Below are 20,684 nucleotides of genomic sequence, written 5' to 3' on the forward strand. Positions count from 1 at the left end.
AAAAAAAAAGGTCAGCAGAAGGCCAATGTGAGGAAAGCCAGTACAGGGAGAGACAGGGCACAACTTTCCTCCAGCACTGCTTGGCACTGTTAGAGATGAATTGTATCCACCTCCAAATTCCTGTATCAACCCACCCAACCACCACTATTTCAGAGAGTGACTGTATTTGGAGGCAAGGTTTATTCAGAAGTAATTAAGTTGAAATAAGGTCATTAGGATGGACCCTAATTTCAATATGATCAGTGTCCTTATAAGACATAATTTGGGCACAGAAACACACACAAACTAAGTGGACAAGCCCAAAAGAGAGAGACCTACCTACTACAGACTTATTTTCCACAGCCCTCAGAAGGAAACAACCTCTCCATAATTTGATCTCAGACTATGAGGGAATTTGTTGTTATCTGAACTACCTGGTATAGGATCCTGCTATAGTATAGAAGCTCAAACAATGATTATAGTATAAGCAGGCTTTGTATGGATGTGTCTGCCTTTGTCCACCTGAAAGATGGGAAGATAATCCAAGTATCTTTAGTAAACTGCTTCCACACAGCTTAGGAGAAACAGGGCTCCCAACAACCACTCGATGTAACCACGGAGCATCCAGGTCCTAAAATGATCATGGCCTGTTGGGCATAGAAAAAGGTCTTGGGGCCTGGGCTCTAAGCAACCTGCCTCTCGTGGTATATGAGATCTATGTTCTTCTCTGCCTCAGTTTTATTTATCTGATAAAGGACCCAGAGGAATAGTTCTTAATTCATAGACTGCCAGGAGCCCTATTAGTTTAATGCACATAAAGTTCTTAGAAAAGCACTGTGAGCCATATACTCATTATTGTTGTTGTTGTTGTTATTGTGAGCCTTTCCTTTTGTTGTTATTGGAAAGTGTCTGTGCAGAAATTCTAAACTGCTGGCTCTTGGCAACAGCAGCACAGAGACCTCACAGCCCCATCCCCCGCTTGGGTGAGGCTGGAGAACACTGAGTTGATTGTATCACTAGAGGCCATATGAGGTTGGCCTGGTCTCCTTTCCAACACACAGGCAAGGTTTCAAAAAGGGACAAATAGCAGTGTGGGCCTGGGGCTGTAGGAAGCCTGCCATGCCACACAGCAGCCTGCTAGGTCCTGTGTAAGGCAGACTCAGATAGTTGGGTACAGAGAGTACTGGTGGGCAGGGAAGAAGGAGGAGGAGGTAGTAGGAAGTGATCATCCCTGAGTTCTGTGTGTTACAAGTTTATAATGCACTAACACTTGGAGACAGGCGCAGTTTAATTCTCCTATGTCTCTATGCACTCTTTTGTTCCCAGCTTCCCTCTGTTTGAGACTGTCTCCTCCGTTCCGGTGGCTCTCAGCCGCTAGGCAGCCAGTGGGGAGCTCTTGTCACTGTCACTAGCCTGGTGTTTGAAGGTCCTGCTGCAGAGATGATTGAATCACAGCCTCCTCCTCATCCTAAAGTTCTCCAGAAATTTTACACACAGGGGACACCTGGTAATGACTGGAAATATTTTAGAGTGTCCCAACCAGAGGGGTTGCTATGTAGATGCAGGTGAGGGGAACTGTTAAACATCCTATACTACCACCACTATAAAGAACCTTGCAGTTCCAACAGGGTGTGATGGTGTATGACTAATACCAGTATTTGGAAGACTAAGGCAGGGCCACTGTAAATGTGATGCCAGCCTGGGATACAAGTATGAGAGCCTGCCTCTAAAACAGCAGAAATAAAACAACTACACAGCCTCAAATATGTATAGTGTCAAGTTGAGAAACTCTGGCCTAGACACATAACATAGATGCAAGGAATAGTTGATGGATTAAAATGCTATTAAAGGGATTGGAGGGATGGCTTGGTGAGGAAAAACACATGCCATGTAATGTGAGGACCTGAATTGAAATTGCCAAACACACATAAAAGCCAGATACACAGCACAAACATCTTAATGCAAGCATCTATAACCCCAGCACTCCTATAAGAAGATTAGCGATGGATACAGGAGAATCACTAGAAGATTTTAGGCCAGCTAACCTGGTGAATGCAGTAGAAAAACAACAAAGACCCTGTCTCAAACAGGGTGGAAGGTGAGGCCCCACAACAAAGGTTGCCCTCTGACCTCTATTGATATACCCACATTCACACACATGAGTATACCTTTTTTGCATGCACACACACACATGCACATGAGTGTCCATGCACACATGCTCAAAATAAAAATAAACTACAATGTTGTTGAGATATTGAATGGAGGAGTGAATGGAAATTGAGGTTCGTTTCTTATGGGGATGCTTTTGCAGTATTCATATTAATGGTCTTTTCTTAGGCATTAATGAATTTGTGTTTTAAGTGTTTATTTTTTAAATTATATGTATGGGTTTGTGTCCATGTGGGGGCATGTGCACTTGAGTGCAGGTACTCACCAAGGCTGGAAGAAGGCATTGGATCTCGTATAGATGAAATTACAAGTAGTTGTGAGCTTCCTGGTGTGAGCGGGGAGCCCTGACCTTGGCTCCTCTGGAAGAACATTACTAGTTCTTAATCATTAAGCCATCTCTGCAGCCAACTGCACCGTTTTGTTTATGTTTGCTTGCTGTTATTTTTGTTGTTTGAGGCAATGTCAAACTATACAGCTTAAGGTGGCCTGGAACTCATTATGTAGCCCAGGCTAGCCTCAAACTGTCAGTCTTCCTGCCACCGCCTCCAGCATATAACTTTGGTTGGCACCAAACCACTGTTCAAGGAGTACCTTCTCCAAGCTCACAGCACTGAAGAAGACAGACATATGTCTACCCTCACAGACTGGAAAAAAATTTAAAAAGACACCTCAATTGTTCATCCATAGCTCTATCAAAACTGGTTGCTTGATCTTAGGCAAGTCATTCAGCTCCTCTGGACATCTAGTTCTCAGATAAAAATTACAGAAATTGTTTTGACTTTGGAGTTTTCTTCTAACATCTAAACACTATAAGTTTCATCTCAGAGAAATGTTTCTCCCTTTGAAATTTTCTAGTAATATAATACCATTTTCATTGATTAGAAAAGAGTACCTAATCCACATGTCTATCAATCATCATCAGTGCGGTAAATTCCTGTACTGACCACGAGATGGAATGTACTGGGGATGTGTGGATGTAAATTAATCCTCAAACAACAGCTAAAGAAATGGAGCTGTCAAGTAATCAGGTGCTCTAATTTTACCTTTGTTATTTTTTCCTTTTGAGACATGATCCAAGCTACTCTGGAAATCATTTAATGCTGGTCTCAAACTCTTCACAATCCTCTGCATCAATCTCCTTAGTACTGGGATGACAGGCATGAGGCACCACACATGGCTACCTGATTTTATTTCTTATGGTGCTATTCACAAGATAATGAAATGAGTCGGGCCATGGTGGTGCATGCCTTTAATCCCAGTACTTAGGAGGCAGAGACAGGCAGATGTCTATGAGTTCGATGCCGGCCTGGTCTACAGAGCATGTTCCAGGATGGGCTCCAAATCTATACAGAGAAACCCTATCTCTAAAAACAAACAAGGGCTGGAGAGATGGCTCAGTGGTTAAGAGCATTGCCTGCTCTTCCAAAGGTCCTGAGTTCAATTCCCAGCAACCACATGGTGGCTCACAACCATCTGTAATGAGGTCTGGTGCCCTCTTCTGGCCTCCAGACATACACACAGACAGAATAATATTGTATACATAATAAATAAATAAATTTAAAAAAAGAAAAACAAACAAACAAAAAAAAGAAAATGAAAATGAAATCAATCACTGCTATAACAGAGACAGATTTCTAAGGCATATAAAACAAAAGAGCTAGATGTAAAAGTGTATTTTATGATTCCATCTGTGAAATTCAAGAATAAGCAAACCTGTGCTAATAGGAACCAAAATGGCAGTGGCCGCTCCAGCAAATGGGACAATATAGTGTCCTTGGAAGGTCTAGTAATGGTCTGTATGGGTGTACAAAAACTAATGGAAGTAATATTTCTGAATCTGACTTTGTGTATATTCATTTTTTAAAATTTTTTTGGATTTATTTATTTTATGTGTATGTGGTTTTGCCTGCATATGTGCGTGTGTACCACCTGTGTGATCCTGCTGCTCGTAGAGGTCAAAAGAGTGTGAGACTCCCTGGTACGAGAGGAAGCAAACCCGAGTCCTGTATAAGAGCAACAAGTACTCTTAACTACTGAGCTATATCTCCAGCTCCAATTTCATGCATACCGTTTGTCAAGACAGCGGAGAAATGAGGTAAGGGATGATATATTATGTAGATGGGTGTGTCTGCACAAGCATTTTCTGAAATCGTGTATAACCAGATTATCTATGGTTGGTTGCCTTGGGAAATGAAGTAGGGGGACAAGAATGTAAGAGAACTAAGTGGTCTCTGTGTAACCTTGAAATTATCACCAAGTCCATAAATTACTATTTCATCAAAATAATTATCATTCTTCATTAATATATAATTCACATCATGATCTTAAAAGAAGCCCAGCCTTGCATATGAGAAAGAAAAATGTCTTTTGGGCTGCTTCTGAAAACATAGTTAAGCAAAGACTGATGATGAGACTTTCCCATGTCCAACACAGCCACTGGATGAGCAGGGAGGGGCATGCTACAAGGCTCTGAAAGTAATACAGTTAGGAGAATAATTCTTCTGCCTTCTACTTAAATACATATTAAAGAGATCTCAAAAAAAGCACTAAAAATGAAAACCAAAAAAGGAAATTGCCTTTACCATGGCATTTTATTTCTAAGTACTTCAACAAGCGTCTCCAAAATGTAAGATCCCTGACCAATAAACATATGTATGAACTACTCATTGCTACTTAACAAATTACTCAAAACACAGTAGTAGGAAATAAGCATGTCTTTTCTCACTGTGTGTCCTACTTTCCTTTCCTGCTGCTGTGATACAATACCCTGACTAAAGCAACTTCAAGGGAGAAGGGGTTTATCTGGCATACAATTCTAGATTACAGTCATTACATCATTGCAGAGAAGTCAAAGCAACAGGAACTTGGAGCAGCTAGTTACCTCAACAGTCAAGTGCATGGAGACAATAAAAGCATGAATATTTGTTGCTCAGCTAACTTTCTCTACTTCAATACAATTTAGGAACCAAACTCTGGCAATGGTGCTGCCCATAGTGGGCTAGGTCATTTTACATCAATTAATGCAATCAAAACAATCTCCCCACATGCCTACTGGTCAACCCAATCTAGACAATTCCTCGTTGAGATTCTTTCTATATGATACTGATTGTGTCACATTAACAATTAAAACTATCACAGTGTTTGACAGATGAATCTGCATGTATCTTAGCTAAGTGCCTAAGCCCCAGGTCTCTCAGAAGACTGCCACAATCTCAATCCTCAGCTGGGTCTGACAGATCTGTTGCCAAGTACACCCATGCTACAATTGGTTCTGGCTCCCAACAAGATGCAGAAATTCTCATGACACGGCATTCCCCCCCCCCCCCCCCCACACACACACCTGTGCTGGAGTGACTCAAGAGAGAGAACACATACCCAAAACTGACATTTCAGTTCTTCCTAGCCTAGTTTCAGAAGTGCCATGTCGGAGCCATTTTATATCCATGTGAGTCACTAGGTGTGGCCCAACTGCCAAGGGAGGATTATGCAAGATTGTACCCAGCAGGGTAAGTCTCAGATTCATTTTACTAAATCAGCACTGGTCTCCTTGGATCATCTGATCTTCAAGTGCCCCCCGCCCAGATGACTATTGTATGTTTGTTCAGGCTGGGATCCAATCAAGGGCCACAAATTTTATTAGGTTCTTTGGTCTCTTAGGTATCAATTGATGATGAACAGCCTTGTGAATATTAGAATCGTCATTCTAATTTGCTTTTATTTATTTTTATTTTGCTTTTTGTGTCAGGCCAGCACCTAATTACAAATGCTATGCAAGCATCCCTCTCCTCTTCCCTCAGAAACTGTAAATGATAACCTCCAATAAAGAAAGCTCTCACATTTATAACTCATGAATACCCAATATGATGATTTCAAATCAAGGGCTCCATATCGAACCTACCATAAGAAAACAAACTCTGGAATGTAAGAGCTGGAAAAACATCTAAAGGACATCTATGGACTGAGGCTATGGCTCAGTGGTAGTGTGCTTACCTAACATACAATAAACAAACCTAGATTCTACTCCCAATACCATGGTGGAAAAAAGAATAAAGCTGTCATCTAAATCAGTAGCTCCTAACCAGGGTCAGTGGAATCCTTAAGCAGGTGGCAATGTCTGGTGACATTCTGGCTTGTCATAGAAGGAAGAAAGAGTTTCATACTGGCATCTGTAGGTGGAGGCCACAGACTAGGCTAAACATCCTACAATGAATTGGATGCCCCTCATAGCCATCCTAAAGTTAAGAAACCATATACCAGATAACTTTGTTTCTTTCAGAATGAGAAAGCTGAGGCCTGAAAGGATAATGGTGATTATTCAAGGTTATACAGCTGCAAAATCAGAAGTAGATCCAAGTGTCTATTCCACCTTCCTCCAACACCTGCTTTGCTTTGTCAAGAGTTGGTTTGGAAGAAGAAAGGGTGGGATCTGAAGGTGCTTTGTTTTTGCTGTTAGACATGGAATCCAGGGTCTCTCAAATAGCTATAATACTGGCTAATCTTAATGTTCGTAGCTAACGCAAACCAAAGGAGGAAAATCACAATAAATACATCACTGAACGAATGACACACAACCTATCAGGATATCCCAAAGTCTGAACAAAATGCCATCTTTAATTATCAATTTGAATAGCACTGTTTCACCAAAGTTGCTACTGGATAGAATTCTTCAGAGGGTAAGTTCCAGTGCAGGTGACTGATGCCTCCCTTCTAAAGACGTCAGGTTTTCAAAGAGAATGTTAATTCGCCTCCCTAGGGTGCCCACACACGTCCTGGCCACAGACCAGAAGAAAGGAATGTAAACAGGGTTGTTGAGAAAGAAGGCATTAAAATCCCCACCCCCCACATGCACATACAGGCTGTCATGCTGGGACTGAAGTCACCTGACCCCTCCATCTGCCGCTGAGTCATCAAGCCCCTTCCTTCAGCGAGCTAATTATGCAGCTAAGCAATTAAGAAGAATGCTGGAAATTCTGAAGGTCTGGGTTATCTCCAACCTCCAGCATTCGCTAAGTACCATTTTGTTCTTAGAGATATAGCCATGTTTTACAGTGGCCCATTATCTTTGCAAACCGTATTTTATTGTATTTTATTGAATGCTGTTATTTTTAAATCTACTGAAAACACCTGCCTGGAAAAAAATAGGTTTAAATGCTGGAACCTTGCAAAATAATGCTAAACAATTTTGACTGCACATCTGGCCTTGATATTGCAGCTAAGAAGTTGCCATTCCCTATCAAGTTTTTGCTTTGAATAAAATTAGGCTCACTGCTGAGAGGGAACCTCTGAGAAAAGAATTAATAAAGATATCTTTATTGAGCCAGCACTATGACAGAAGGAAAATGGTTTATGGTTATCTTTTCAAAGCAGCTTTTGCTCTTGGTCTCTGTCCTTAGAAAGCATGTGTAGTAGTCAGTTAAAATTTTTCTTCCCTTCCTTGCAAGAGGCTCTTATCTTTCTGTCTGGCCCCTGCCCACTTTCTGCAAGTGAACACGCCAAAACCCAACTCACGCTTGCACCTGCACCAGGCCACTCCCAGCAAAAGCACCAGGAGGAAGCAGCTGTGGACAGCAGGCAAAGGCCCCACTTTCGGTTTTAGGGGGAGCTGCCAGGGCAGCAGACCACCCACCCAGGATCTGCCTGAAGCGTCTGCACTGTTGGGAGCGCCAGGAAAGGCATCCAGGCACCACGCACCCCTTACCTGCAGTGCCGCATCTTGCAGCGTGGCCGTCCACCTGGACAGCATCCTAGAGCATCCTTTCTTCAGCACGTCTGCTGCGAGTGCTGTGACGTCATCCGGAGGCGGGCTCCACGCTGCCACGTGATGTCTTTGGAGTCCTGCGGCTGTGAGCAAGACAGGAGGGGGTCCGAGGGTGGGTGGGAAGACCCTGCATGTTCCAAAAGAGGCAGGTAACAGTTAATATGACCTCCTTTCAGGGTGTTTGTCTTGATGCCTGTCTATTGCTTGGTCTTGTTGGGAAAGTTAGGGGAAACAGTACACAGGAAGAATTAACATTATTACAGGTTCCAAACATATAATAGGATTTCAAAAACAGCTAGCAATAAGGAGATTATTGTGGAAAGGAACACAATCTGGTGTTCTGTTTTATCAGATGCAATAGAGAAATATGTTTTATAAAAATTAAAATGAAACCCGAAATAGAGCATGCATGAACACATAGCATTTGAAGTTTGGTGTTCCAAATTATATAGTCAAATATTACGCTCAGGCAGTTCCTGATGGAATATTCTTCAAACTGGACCGATGGCTGATACTTTGAATTATTCTCACTAGCTGCATTACATTAGTCTCATTTGCTAAGGGGAAAAAACAGTGGCATCACGCATTAATACTACTTTCTGTAATCTTCGATTAATTAAAATAAAACACTGAGAGAACACAACTGTATTTATGTTTATTTTTTCCTAACTCCTGGCTAAGACATTTCATCTCTTGAGCACAAATTTGTTGAAAACAACTCATTATTTCAAGTTGTCTGATTTTTCGGACATTCTGAAAAAGCAAGTCACTTTACTATTACAATGTACGTTGTCAACATTTTTTGCATTCCCAGTGAAACAATCTTTCCTTAAAGGCTTTAGAATATTCTCTGATCAGTTCATAAATTGGAACTAGTGCATTCAGAACTTAGAGCAGTTCATGTATAAAATCTTACTTGTTTGCCAAACCACATAAACGTTGTGAAAGGGTAGTGATAGACGCTCTTTTCATTCCTATCGCAATTTCACAGGGATTGTTTTAAGTGTAAATCACAATTATAACATTCCTTTTGATCACTCTCCTGAAAGGAACGTTAAATAGATTGCTTAACAAGCAGGCATGAGTTAAGTTTGCTGGCCACTTATTCCACCTGCTTTTTTCCCCTTCTGTATTTAACCCTGTCCCCTTTACCACCATTGCCTCGAGATTAGCCACATTTCTGCTCACAGGGTCAAACTCTAACTTAGATTAAATACAGCCCTTGCCTCTATCAGCCCTCTATTATTTTCAAGATCGTATGTTTTTAAATTGACAGCGGTGGTGTGGATTTCTAGGTCACTGCTCTCAGGTTTGTTTCTGAGTGACAAAGAACTTACCTTTATAGTTGTGAGGTTCTTGATACACAAAGCCAAATTGCTACTGCAATCTCTGACTCCTTTGGGTTGAGGGTCTGAAGCACAAGGAAACTGACAAGTTCATTTCCCTGCCAGAGGCAAATGTCGATTTCAGCCTCAGGCTCACAGAGGGCCCAGTTGGCAGTCTGGCAGTATCACGTGTTCTGCTCAGCCACTCAGCCCAGTCCTGCCCTCCTGACCACCCCTGGCTCTGGAAGGTACTTCGTAATGTGGGCGGCCTTTCTAACCTTGGTGGAAAGGTGTCTAGGGAGAACCTATTTCTGCAATACAGGAAGCCCCACCTCCGGTGACGGGTGCTCTCTGCTAGCCGTTTCCCGGGGTGGGGGCAGGGATAGAGAACTGCAGTGCAAGTAACTCACCCTTGCTGCTCACAGCCTTCCTTTGTGTTCGGCTTGGCTGAAATGAGTAAACCTTCCTCATCTGGGGACATATTTTTTTTAAACAAGTTAGTTTCACCTTCTCTTTTTCCAGGTGATTGCTCAACTGAAAGTAAATACACAGACACACACAGTCCCCATATATACACACTTTCTGTCTGTTACACATATATACAGACTTTCTGTCTCTCTCTCTCTCACACACACACACAGTCCCCATACATACACACTTTCTGTCTGTTACACATATATACAGACTTTCTGTCTCTCTCTCTCACACACACACAGTCACCATACATACACACTTTCTGTCTGTTACACATATATACAGACTGTCTGTCTGTCTGTCTGTCTCTCTCTCTCTCTCTCTCTCTCTCTCTCACACACACACACACACACACACACACACACACACACACACACACACATTCCGTCTTTCTCTTACAGGCACACACACACCACCACCACCACCACAACAACAACAAAAAAAAAAAAACAGACCTAAAATGGGACTGTGGATTTACAACAGAATGAAATAACTGTTGTAATATCTTCTAAGCTCAAATTTTTTAAAAAAAAGGAATAAAAGGTACTATGATTTTAGATACTTAGAGAGAAAAGGACATTTGTACTAGGTTAAATGGAACAAAATGAGGTTCCAAAACATTATGCAGCAAGTGATTTATCTGTTGCATGTGGATGTAATATACTTGCAGCTAGTTACATACAAACTTTTATATATGAACATGGAAAGTAATTAAGACTAAGTCACCAAATTATCAAAATGTGGCAATTCACTGGCAAATAGGATTAAGAGTGTTTTAGTTTTCTCCTCCTCCTCTTTCTTCTCCTTCTTTTCCTTCTTTGCTATGCAATCTCATTTCTCCACAGTGACAGAGCTTTATAGCAAGAGAAGGATGCAGAATACACACTTGGAGCTAATTTTTGATGCATGGTTCTTATTTGAAGAATCTCCAGTGCTACACACAAAGCCTGAAGGAAACAATCTCAGTCCTACTCTGAAGTTTTATCTGTCAGGGACTCTAACCGTGCTTCTCATTTTACACTGGAGAGAAAGAAGAGGGGAGGAGGAGAGTGAAAGAGTTGATGGGCTCAAAACTTTTCTTCAGTAGCCATGGAAGCACAATTAGGATCTGATTTCTAGATCCCAATGTTCTCTTCACATATTTGGAATTTCGTGACACGAAATCTTTTTACACTTTCCTCCTCTTCATTATCTGCTATATTTCCAGAAACAATACACAACACTCATAATAACACTGTGATTGTTGTTCAGTTTGCCATGTTTTATTTTGTTTTGTTTTGAGACAAAATCTCACTCTGTAGCTAAGGTTGCTTCTTGAGTGTTGTGAGCCACCTTGCACAATGAGAACACTGGTTCTTAGTGGGAATAATGTTGCCCTTTATCCCCTAGGGATATTTTCAGCTGCCTACTGAGGCACTGTAGGGACTAGTGTATTCCTGGCATCCAGTGGGCGGAGCTCAGAGACACAAGAGAAGAGGCCAAGGTGTGCAGAACCGCTGCCTATGACAGTAACTGATGTAGTCTCTTAAATATCAATAAGGCTAAGGGCCTCTGGGTTAGAATAGCTTATAAAGTGTGATTAGATGTCCCTGCCATTTTGAGGCATTTTTCCCTTGATAATGTGCTGGAGCCTCTGCTCTGTAATGAAACACTTACATGTCAACACAAGGGCATGAGGAAAGAATAACATACACCATCTCTGAAAGAGCCACAAAAAATGGTGCTTAGATTTCTGGTGAGTAGAACTCAGTGTCTGTCTTTCAGAGGCGGGTGAAAAAGTCTCAAGAGTTTTGGGATGTGTTAAATATGTTTTAATCATACATTTCTCAAGCACTCTTTTTTTTGTTTGTTTGTTTCAAGGTAGAGTTTCTCTGTAGCTTTGGAGCCTGTCCTAGAACATGCTCTGTAGGCCAGGCTGGCCTCAAACTCACAAAGACCCTTCTGTCTCTGACTCCTGAATGCTGGGATTAAAGGTATATGCCACCACCATCTGATCCAAGCAGTCTTACATACATGTGTCAAATATTCAGTACACTGAGCACATTTATCTTCAGGGTGCCTTTGATACATGCTCTGCGGCGAACTTCTCGACCAGCGAGAAAGAACAACCACCACACGAGGATTCTTCTCAGATCACGTTTTATTGGAGTGCCTCTTGGTTGAGGGAGAGCAGGAAGCGAGCCCCGCCCCCCCCCCCCCCAGAGCACTAAAGCAGCTGCTTATATAGGAAGTAGGCACACGGGTCGCCCTGTGATTGGTTGCCACCATCAGCTGACACCAGACTGCATTGGGATAGGCCCAAGGGCCCTTATCCCCCACGCATGCTGGAAGCAGGGGACATGCAGCTCCCAAAGGCATAGCCATATATGGAGTTGTTTATTTCCAACGGGACAGGATGTCAGCGCCATCTTGTAATGGCGATTCTGTCCTGCTCCCTGCAGTGCTCTCAGGTATTATCAGTAATAGCACAGGGAGAATGCTATGACCTTGTCCTGCAGAAAAGACAAAAGGCAGCCTTGACATTGTCTCTTGCTCTCTAACCTGGAACTCTGTATAGTTAAACATGGACTCATGGGCCCTACTTCTCTCTACATGATATCCCTGCCCTGACCATCCACTCATTTCCTCTGTGAACCCACAGCTCCAGAGACCCTGACATGGTTTGCACCACATTAGACTCAAATCATTTGCTCACATCAGTCCTATAACTTTTGGGGAGCAAGAACTGGATCCACCTGCCAAAGAAAGTCCAACGTTCAGCACTACATCTACGTCGTACCAAGTTACACTAACTCAAATTTTGCACAAATTTCTTGAACTAAGAAGCTAGTAAGATGGCTCAAAGGTTAAGAATGCTTGATGTTCTTAAGCATAGGATCAAACTATGCCCTCCGAATGTGGCTGACAGTTGTATGGCTGGGGCAGACTGAGGGGCCACTAGCAGTGGCACTGGGATTTATCCCTACTGCTTGTACTGACTTTTTGGGATCCTATTCTCTTTGGATGTATACCTTGCTCAGCCTAGATATAGTAGGGAGGGCCTTGGACCTTCCACAAAGCAAGGTGCCTTACCATCTCTGAGGATTAGAGTGGGGTGTGGTGGAAGGGTGTGTGGAGGGAATGGGAGGAGGGGAGGGTGTGGGAATTTGGATTGGTATTTTTTTAAAAAAGAAATCTAATAAAAAAAGAAAAAGAAAAAACAAACAAGCAAAAAAGAATGCTTACTGTTCTTGCAGAGGACCCCAGTTTCCAGCTCCTACATCTGGTGGTTCCAAACTGACTGCAACTCCAGCTCCAGAAGATCAGACCCTTCTTCTAAACTGTCTGCAGACACCCACACCCACATGTACACAACCAACACACATACATTTATACAGAATTAAAAGCAAAAAATAAATGTTAAAAATATTCACGATTGCCTGTTGGTGGTAGTGTATACCTTTAATCCCAGCACTTGGGAGGCAGAGGCAGATGGATTTCTGCGAGTACAAGGTCAGCCTGGTGTACAGAGTAAGTTCTAGGAAAGGCTCCAAAGTTATACAGAGGAAACCCTATCTTGAAAAAACAAAAAACAAAAAGAAAAAAAAAACAAAAATATTCCCAACCAAAAGTTAATACCAATAACATATGATATTGATACATTATGAATATATCACAATGTTACTTTTTGTGGTTTTTTGAGATAATCTCATATATCCTAAACAGTCCTCAAGATTGCTACGTATTTGAAAATGACCTTGAACTTCTGATCTTCTTTCCTCCCTCTCCCAGAGACTGAGATTGCAGGCGTGCATCACTGTACCCAGTACCTGTAGTGCTAAGGATCAAACCCATGGCTTTGTGCATGCTAAGCTAGCATTCTACCAATTGAGTTATATTCCCAGTCCTCTACGTGCTGTTTCTTCACATTTGCATAAATATTACTTTTCCCTTTTGTAAATAGGGGCAGTGTTATAGAATCTGCCTATGCTGGCTAGTTTTATGTCAACATGACACAAGTTAGAGTTATCTGAAAGGCAGGAACCACAATTGAGAAAATGCCTCCATAAGATCAGGGTGTAAGGTGTTTTTTAAAATAGTGATCAGTTGGGGAGGGCCTAGCCCATTGTGGCTGGTGCCATCCCTGGGCTGGTGCTCCTGGGTTCTACAGGAAAGCAGGCTGAGCAAGCCATATGAGTAAGCCAGTAAGCAACACTCCTTCACGGTGCTGAATCAGCTTCTGCCTCTAGGTTCCTGTCCTGCTGGAGTTCCTGTCCTGACTTCCTTCAGTGGTGAACAGTAATGTGAAAATGTAAGCCAAATAAACCCTTTTCTCCCCAAGTTGCTTTATCATGGTGTTTCATCACAGCAATAGTAACCCTAAAACACCACCATTTGGAGTTGTTGTGAGGCATAAGTGAACCACAGAGAAAGAGGAAGCAATGCCTTATTTTGCATGGGAGACATGAGGGGAAATGTATGTACCCATGTATAGAAATCTTCTGTATTTTCAACTAAGAGTTTTTTTTAAAAAAAAATGTTTATTTGTTTATTATGTATACAATATTCTGTCTACATGTGTGCCTACAGGCCAGAAAAGGGCACCAGACCCCATTACAGATGGTTGTGAGCCACCGTGTGGTTGCTGGGAACTGAACTCAGGACCTTTGAAGAGCAGGCAATGCTCTTAACCACTGAGCCATCTCTCCAGAGCCCCTAAGAGAAATTTTTAAGGGTACATCCACACCCACATGCGCACATGTGCACACACACACATACAGCATGCCCAATTTATTTAGATGCCATTGTAAAACCGCATAAGTCCTTCTTAAGGGGACACAGGAAACATATAACCCCTAGTTTACTGGACATAACTGCTACCATTGCACAATAATTCAGACTCCTCAAACAAAAATGTATTTTTTATATTTACTTAGTCTTCTGTGTTTTCATGTTGTGCCTACATGTATGTTAGAGCACCACATGCATAACTGTTGCCCTCAGAAGTCAGAAGAAGGTTTTGGATCCTCTGGGGCTGGAGTTATAGGGAATTGTGTTGGAAATCAAACCCAGGTGTGCCTAAACATAGAACCATCTCCCCAGTCTTAAGCAGCATGTAATAAATTTTGGCATTTTCTGCATTATAAATTTTTGCATAATTTTTTTTTTGGTTTTTCGAGACAGGGTTTCTCTATGGTTTTGGAGCCTGTCCTGGAACTCACACTGTAGACCAGGCTGGCCTCGAACTCACAGAGATCCGGCTGCCTCTGCCTCCCGAGTGCTGGGATTAAAGGCATGCGCCACCACCGCCCGGCCATAATTTTTATTATTATTTTAAGCATATGGATTTTGTGACTGCATGTATGTTTGAGCACCACTTGCATGCCTGGCAAAGGCCAAAAGACAGCATTGGATACCTTAAAACTGGTTGTGAACTGCCCATGTGAGTACTGGGAATCAAACCCAGGTCTTTGGAAGCGCAGTCAGTGTTCTTAACTGCTGCTGAGCCACCTCTTGTATTAATTTTTACATTAACAAATAATACGATCTTTATGGATGCCTTTTGTGGTGCTCTAAAACTTTGCACCCAAATTTCAGTCATGTTTTTCTTTTTCTTCTTTTTTCCTTTATTTATTCATTTATTTTGTTTTTTTAAGACAGGGCATCTCAGCCCTAGCTGTCCTGGAACTCACTCTGTAGACCAGGCTGGTCTTGAACTCACAGAGATCCACCTGCCTCTGCCTCTTGAGTGCTGGGATTAAAGGTGTGCCCCACCACTAGGTGGTGCCTCTTGAGTAATTTTATACCTGGGTGCATTGTCTTGAATGAATGAATGAATCCTTCCCATCTAATTTGGTTCTGTATGTGTGATCAGAGTCTTAAAATATCTAGAGGAATACGTAAATGATGTGAAATGTAAGACTGTGCAATGCAGCCTATCTCGGGCATTCTGAGGGGTGTTTACAGATTATATTAAACATCTGAAAATTGTAGACTTGGACTATATTACTCCATTATCCACGTAGAGGGAATACCCTTATAGATGTGATAAATGACAGTCTTAAACACCCTGTTTTTCAGTAGAGTTCCTGTCAAGTTCATTGCTTATTCTAGGCTGCTTGAGGCAAAAACCTGCATAAATCATAAGAGTAAGAAAAGTGTTCTACCCCCCATATACCCCGTGACTCTACACTTCGAACTCTGTGGGTGGTAGTATCTCTTTTTTTGTTTTTTTGACGGCTAGGAAACTCAGATTGTGCTAATGCAACTCGCATCTCTCCCCTTTCCTTCTCTTTCTCCTTCCCTCCATCTCCCCCTTGGATTGAACCTAGTGACACACATGTGCTAAACCAAAATTTTACCACTGAGCTACAATTAGAGCCCTCTTCTTGACATTTTTAAAAACAATCTAACTTAGTTGTCCAGGTTGGTCTTGAACTCACTTTGTAGCCCATGCATGCTCTAAACTTCTAATACTCATGTCTCAGCCAGAGGAGCTGGTACGACAGTTATGCATCACCAAGTTTGGTTCAGAAAGCTGTCTTCTCCAATTGACATATGTATTGTAACATGTCTGTCAATTACAAACAACCCAGTTCTTCAAGATTAGAGCAGAAGCAGTCTTAGCTACAGCATTTCCTGACTCCCATAGAGTATATTGTTTCACCATGGCTGATTTTAAACTACTGTATGCGAAGTTGGAAATTGATACACAGTGGCCACCGCTACATACCATCTCCATTGCACAGGGACCACAGAAGTAACTGGGTTTTTATTTAGTTCTTTGACAATTTTGTGCATTTATATAATGCATTCTAGCTACAAAAGTAGGAAAAATCATCAGAAAGCTGTCCCCTAGTGAGGAAGTCCCTCTCCCAGTTTCATGACTTTTCATTTGGGTTTGTGACCTGATGTGGGAGGTGATGTATGCTGTGAATAAGTTTTATTGCCATTGGTTAATAAAGAAGCTGCTTTTGGCCAGTGGCTTAACAGAATATAAGCAGGCTGGAAGATATATATATATATATATATATATATATATATATATATATATATATATATAAGAGAGAGAGAGAAAAAATAGGCAGAGTCAGAGAGAAGCCATGTAGCTGCTCTGGAGACAGATGGGGGATGTCAGACAGAACTTTACCAGGTAAACCACAGCCATGAGGTGATTAATGGAGATTAATGGAGATGGGTTAGTTTAGAATATAAGCTCTAGCTAGAAATATGCTTAAGTTATTGGCCAAATAGTATTGCAAATATTATAGTTTCTGTGTGATTATTTTAGCTCTGGGCAGCTGGGAACGGACAACCAGCATCCCCCAACAGTGACCCATGTAGTTTAACCAGGGCCATCTGTGAGACCACTGGATTGGAAGTCAGTTGGGGTCAGCAGCGGGATATACACTACCAAGAGCAATGACTCCTACTCTCCAGGAAACTCTCCATAGAAAGGAGTTCAGCAGTGAAGGACAGGGGTAGCCCTTGGAGTATTTCCTCCCTTCATGCCTGCCTGTAGATGTACCCATTCTTTTTTTTTTTAATTTATTTATTATGTATACAGTATTCTATCTGTGTGTATGCCTGCAGGCCAGAAGAGGGCACCAGACCTCATTACAGATGGTTGTGAGCCACCATGTGGTTGCTGGGAATTGAACTCAGGACCTTTGGAAGAGCAGGCGATGCTCTTAACCACTGAGCCATCTCTTCAGCCCGATGTACCCATTCTTGTGCGGACCTAGTGCAGTAGCCCACAGTTGTTGAATGTTCATGGCTACAGCAATTGTGTATTATCCAGAAGTTTGTGTTTCACAGTCCTTCTCTTATTTTTAGGATTTTACAGTCTTTTCGCTCCCCACTTCCACAGTGTTCCCTGAGACTGCAAATGTTATGCATGTCTTCTTTAGGGTTCAGTACTCCACTGTTATTTAGTCTCAATACCTTATGTAGCCATAAATCTATATTCACTTAGCAAAGTTCACTGGAAAGAGAGGCTTCTCTGAGATTCAGGATATATATGGTGCTTTAACATTATGTCAATTTATCTAAATGACAGAATTAAGGTTTTATTGCCCCCAAGTAAGGAGTAGCTCATTTAACCTAGAAAAAATGCTTCTTGTCTCAGTACTGTAAGGCAGAAATATGATTTTTTTTTCTGAATTTTACTGGCCAAGCATGCTGGTCACCAGCAGCAGTGGCTACTTATTAAGAAATTAGCTTAAATTATAAGTTAAAATTTAGTCCCCCATTCACAGTAGCTACATGTCAGGTGATTAACTATCACATGCGCTCCAGTAACTGTAATATTTTATTTGGGATCCAGAAAAATTGTATTATCATAGATAATTCTGTTAGCACCACCATGTATTCCTACTAAATGAATTCCACTGAAGTAAAACAATTTGTGTTTATTGCCATTGGCATGCTGCCTGTAGTTTCAATGCAGAAAAAGCAATCTGGCTGGAAGGTCTATTGGTGGGAATGACAGAAAGGCACAAATTCCAGAGGTCTATGTGCTGCTAGTCACAGAACTCAGGCATGGTGCTTCCAAATGCCACAAAATGGACAGTTTCTGCCCTTGGGGCCTCCAGACCTTACTTCAAGAAGACACAGCAGTACCTGGTTGTTGGGACCAATTAAGTCCTGGCCTTCAGCTGCTCTTCCCTGTCTAGAGCCTTCTAATTCAAGTGACTAAAAAGCTGTGCTTTGCCTAGAGGATCAGAGGATGGGATTTTCACCTGTTGGCCATTGACTGCAGGGTATTTAAGCCTCCAAGGTGCTATTAAAGGGGGGCTTTTTGGTACCAGTGTTGGGAGGTCTGTGTGTTGGTCTGTCTCTGCATGTGTATTCTCAACCTCCACCCCCTTGCCTGAAGCTCATGAACTGCTTTCTAGCGCATAGAGCACAGACGGGGGCCACGGTGTGCGGCACCTGGTTATTGGTTTCAAAGCAAAGATAGAGATGCTTGTACGTAGATATCCACATAGGAACTCAGAAACACACCCTTCAAAGGGATACTTTTGCACTGTATTGAACAATTGACCCCCCAAATTGTTCAATTTCTTGTCTGCAGGATGAAGAAAGAATGTATACAGATGTGGATTAATTTAGGGGTTTTGGAGTGATGAAGAGTTTGCCCTGTGTTTCAGTTAGGTGTTTGTTGCTGTGGAAAACACCATGACCAAAAGCAACTAGGGGAGAAAAGGATTTATTTGGCTTACACTTCCATATTACAACCTATCATCAAAGGGAATGATAGCAGGAACTCAAAGTAGCAACCTTAGGCAGGAGCTGAAGCAGAGACCATGGAGAAATGTTTACTGGCTTGCTCCCCATGGCTTGCTCAGCCTGATTTCTTATACACCCCAGGAAATCCTTCTTAGGAGTAGCACCTCCCACAGTGGGTCCATCGTCCTATATTAATCATCAATCAAGGAAATGCATCATAGGTCTACCTACACGTCAATCTTAAGGAAACACTTTCAAAATTACAATTACCTCTTCCTAGACATGTCTAGATTTGTGGATTTGTGTCAAGTTTACAAAAACAGCCAGCACGCCCTAGAACATGTGCATAGTTTCATCGACATCAACAGTGCCCTAATAAGAGGGCGATAAGAGAATCAAAATCAGAGAAAGAGATGTGAAGATCGAATAAGCAATCAAAAAGCAACAGTTGAAGATGCTGCATGATGAACTTGAGGATGCAGGATGGAACCATGAGCAGACAAATCTAAGGAGCTTCTAGAAGTTGAAAAGGCAAAGAAATGTTGCTCCCTGGTGCCTGCAGACTAAACACAGTTGAAGGCGTAAGTCACAATGCCACACCAATTCGGGGTTATGATTATTAGGGTGGTATTTATTTAAAGGGGAAAAAACTTACAGATCACTGTCCCAGGCAACAGCCCTCTACGCAACCAGGAAAGGAGTCTAGTCGCCTGCGGAGCAGGAAGTGAAGAGAGAGAGGAGAGGGAAGTGGCCGCTTTTTTTAAAGGGAGAGAAACCACGCCCCAATGGGCTGGTACCTCAGCGGTGATAGGCTTGAGGAGTGGGAGGACCTCCCGCAACACCTCCCCCTTTTGTTTAAATAAGAGAGTTCTAAACCTACTATGAAATTATATACAATAAGTACAAATATCCTATTCTAACTAGCTTAGGTCTTGTATAATAAATAACTTGGCCAAGTCATGAGAGAAAGTAACTACATTTATATAGTCTTCAACCCCTTCAAAGATCTGAGAAGGGAAATAATGTTACCTGGGTAATTAGGAAGTTCAGTAAAACAACTTCCAAAACATGCAACAAATCACAGAGACAACTGGCTACCTGGGCAATCACCCAAAATCACGTTAGCAGCGTTGAAGCAACCAACTTTGGCTAAGGCCTAACATAACTGACATACCATTTTCAAAGGCAAGCAACTTTTCAAAACTATCTTACCCTGTCTTGGCAGGATATGACAGCCCTGTTTTATCCATTGATGCACACTCTGTATCTTTGTCAGTCGTTGAGGTATGGGCATTTCTTTGCCCCAAGGCCAGTTCTGCCAAAAAGAAGGCTCCAGGTGGAGTGTCTTTGGTGCTCAACATTCTCTCAGGAATAGAGTGGTGTTGCCAGGAGCAATTGTGTCTCACTACCACAAAACTCTGAGTTAGATTAAAGGCCATTTTCTACAGCTCTTTGAAGAAGTTGAAGATTATCTATCTATACTGAGTATAATCTCTATATATATAAAGAACCTGATTAGTCTATTATAAATGACAAACTTAGATGACTATTAGTCTATATAATTCTCAATATCTATCTAACTTAAAGACTAAGACAAATAGGACAAAGCCTGTTCCTGATTATGTCTTGTACCTGTATAAACAATGAAGTCAACTCTGTGTCATCTGGTATAAATTCAGCGGTTTCAATATGCAAGATAACTCTTTCTGCATATTGTGAATCTGTAACTATATTAAGAGGTTCTTTAAAATCCCTTAGCACCATAAAAA

At 41.8% G+C, this 20,684-nt stretch overlaps 1 protein-coding gene across 2 annotated transcripts in view; it reads right to left on the minus strand.

The window, feature by feature from the left end:
• LOC121444457 (H(+)/Cl(-) exchange transporter 4) overlaps positions 1-9,389 on the minus strand; it is a 68,916-nt gene extending 59,527 nt beyond the window's left edge. For both annotated transcript variants that reach the window (XM_041646262.1, XM_041646261.1), the window contains exons 1-2: positions 9,244-9,389; positions 7,847-8,033 (exon numbers count right to left, since the gene is read on the minus strand). Coding sequence is in view for 1 of the 2 variants with exons in the window: in XM_041646261.1 (XP_041502195.1) it covers positions 7,847-7,860 (14 nt within the window). In the remaining variant the exon portion in view is untranslated. The remainder of the gene's footprint in view (positions 1-7,846; positions 8,034-9,243) is intronic.
• Between the last annotated feature and the right edge of the window lie 11,295 nt (positions 9,390-20,684).

This window comes from Microtus oregoni, unplaced genomic scaffold (genome assembly GCF_018167655.1).
Source record: "Microtus oregoni isolate MIOR12 unplaced genomic scaffold, Mior012 000127F_ref0000509, whole genome shotgun sequence".
Taxonomy (NCBI): domain Eukaryota; kingdom Metazoa; phylum Chordata; class Mammalia; order Rodentia; family Cricetidae; genus Microtus; species Microtus oregoni.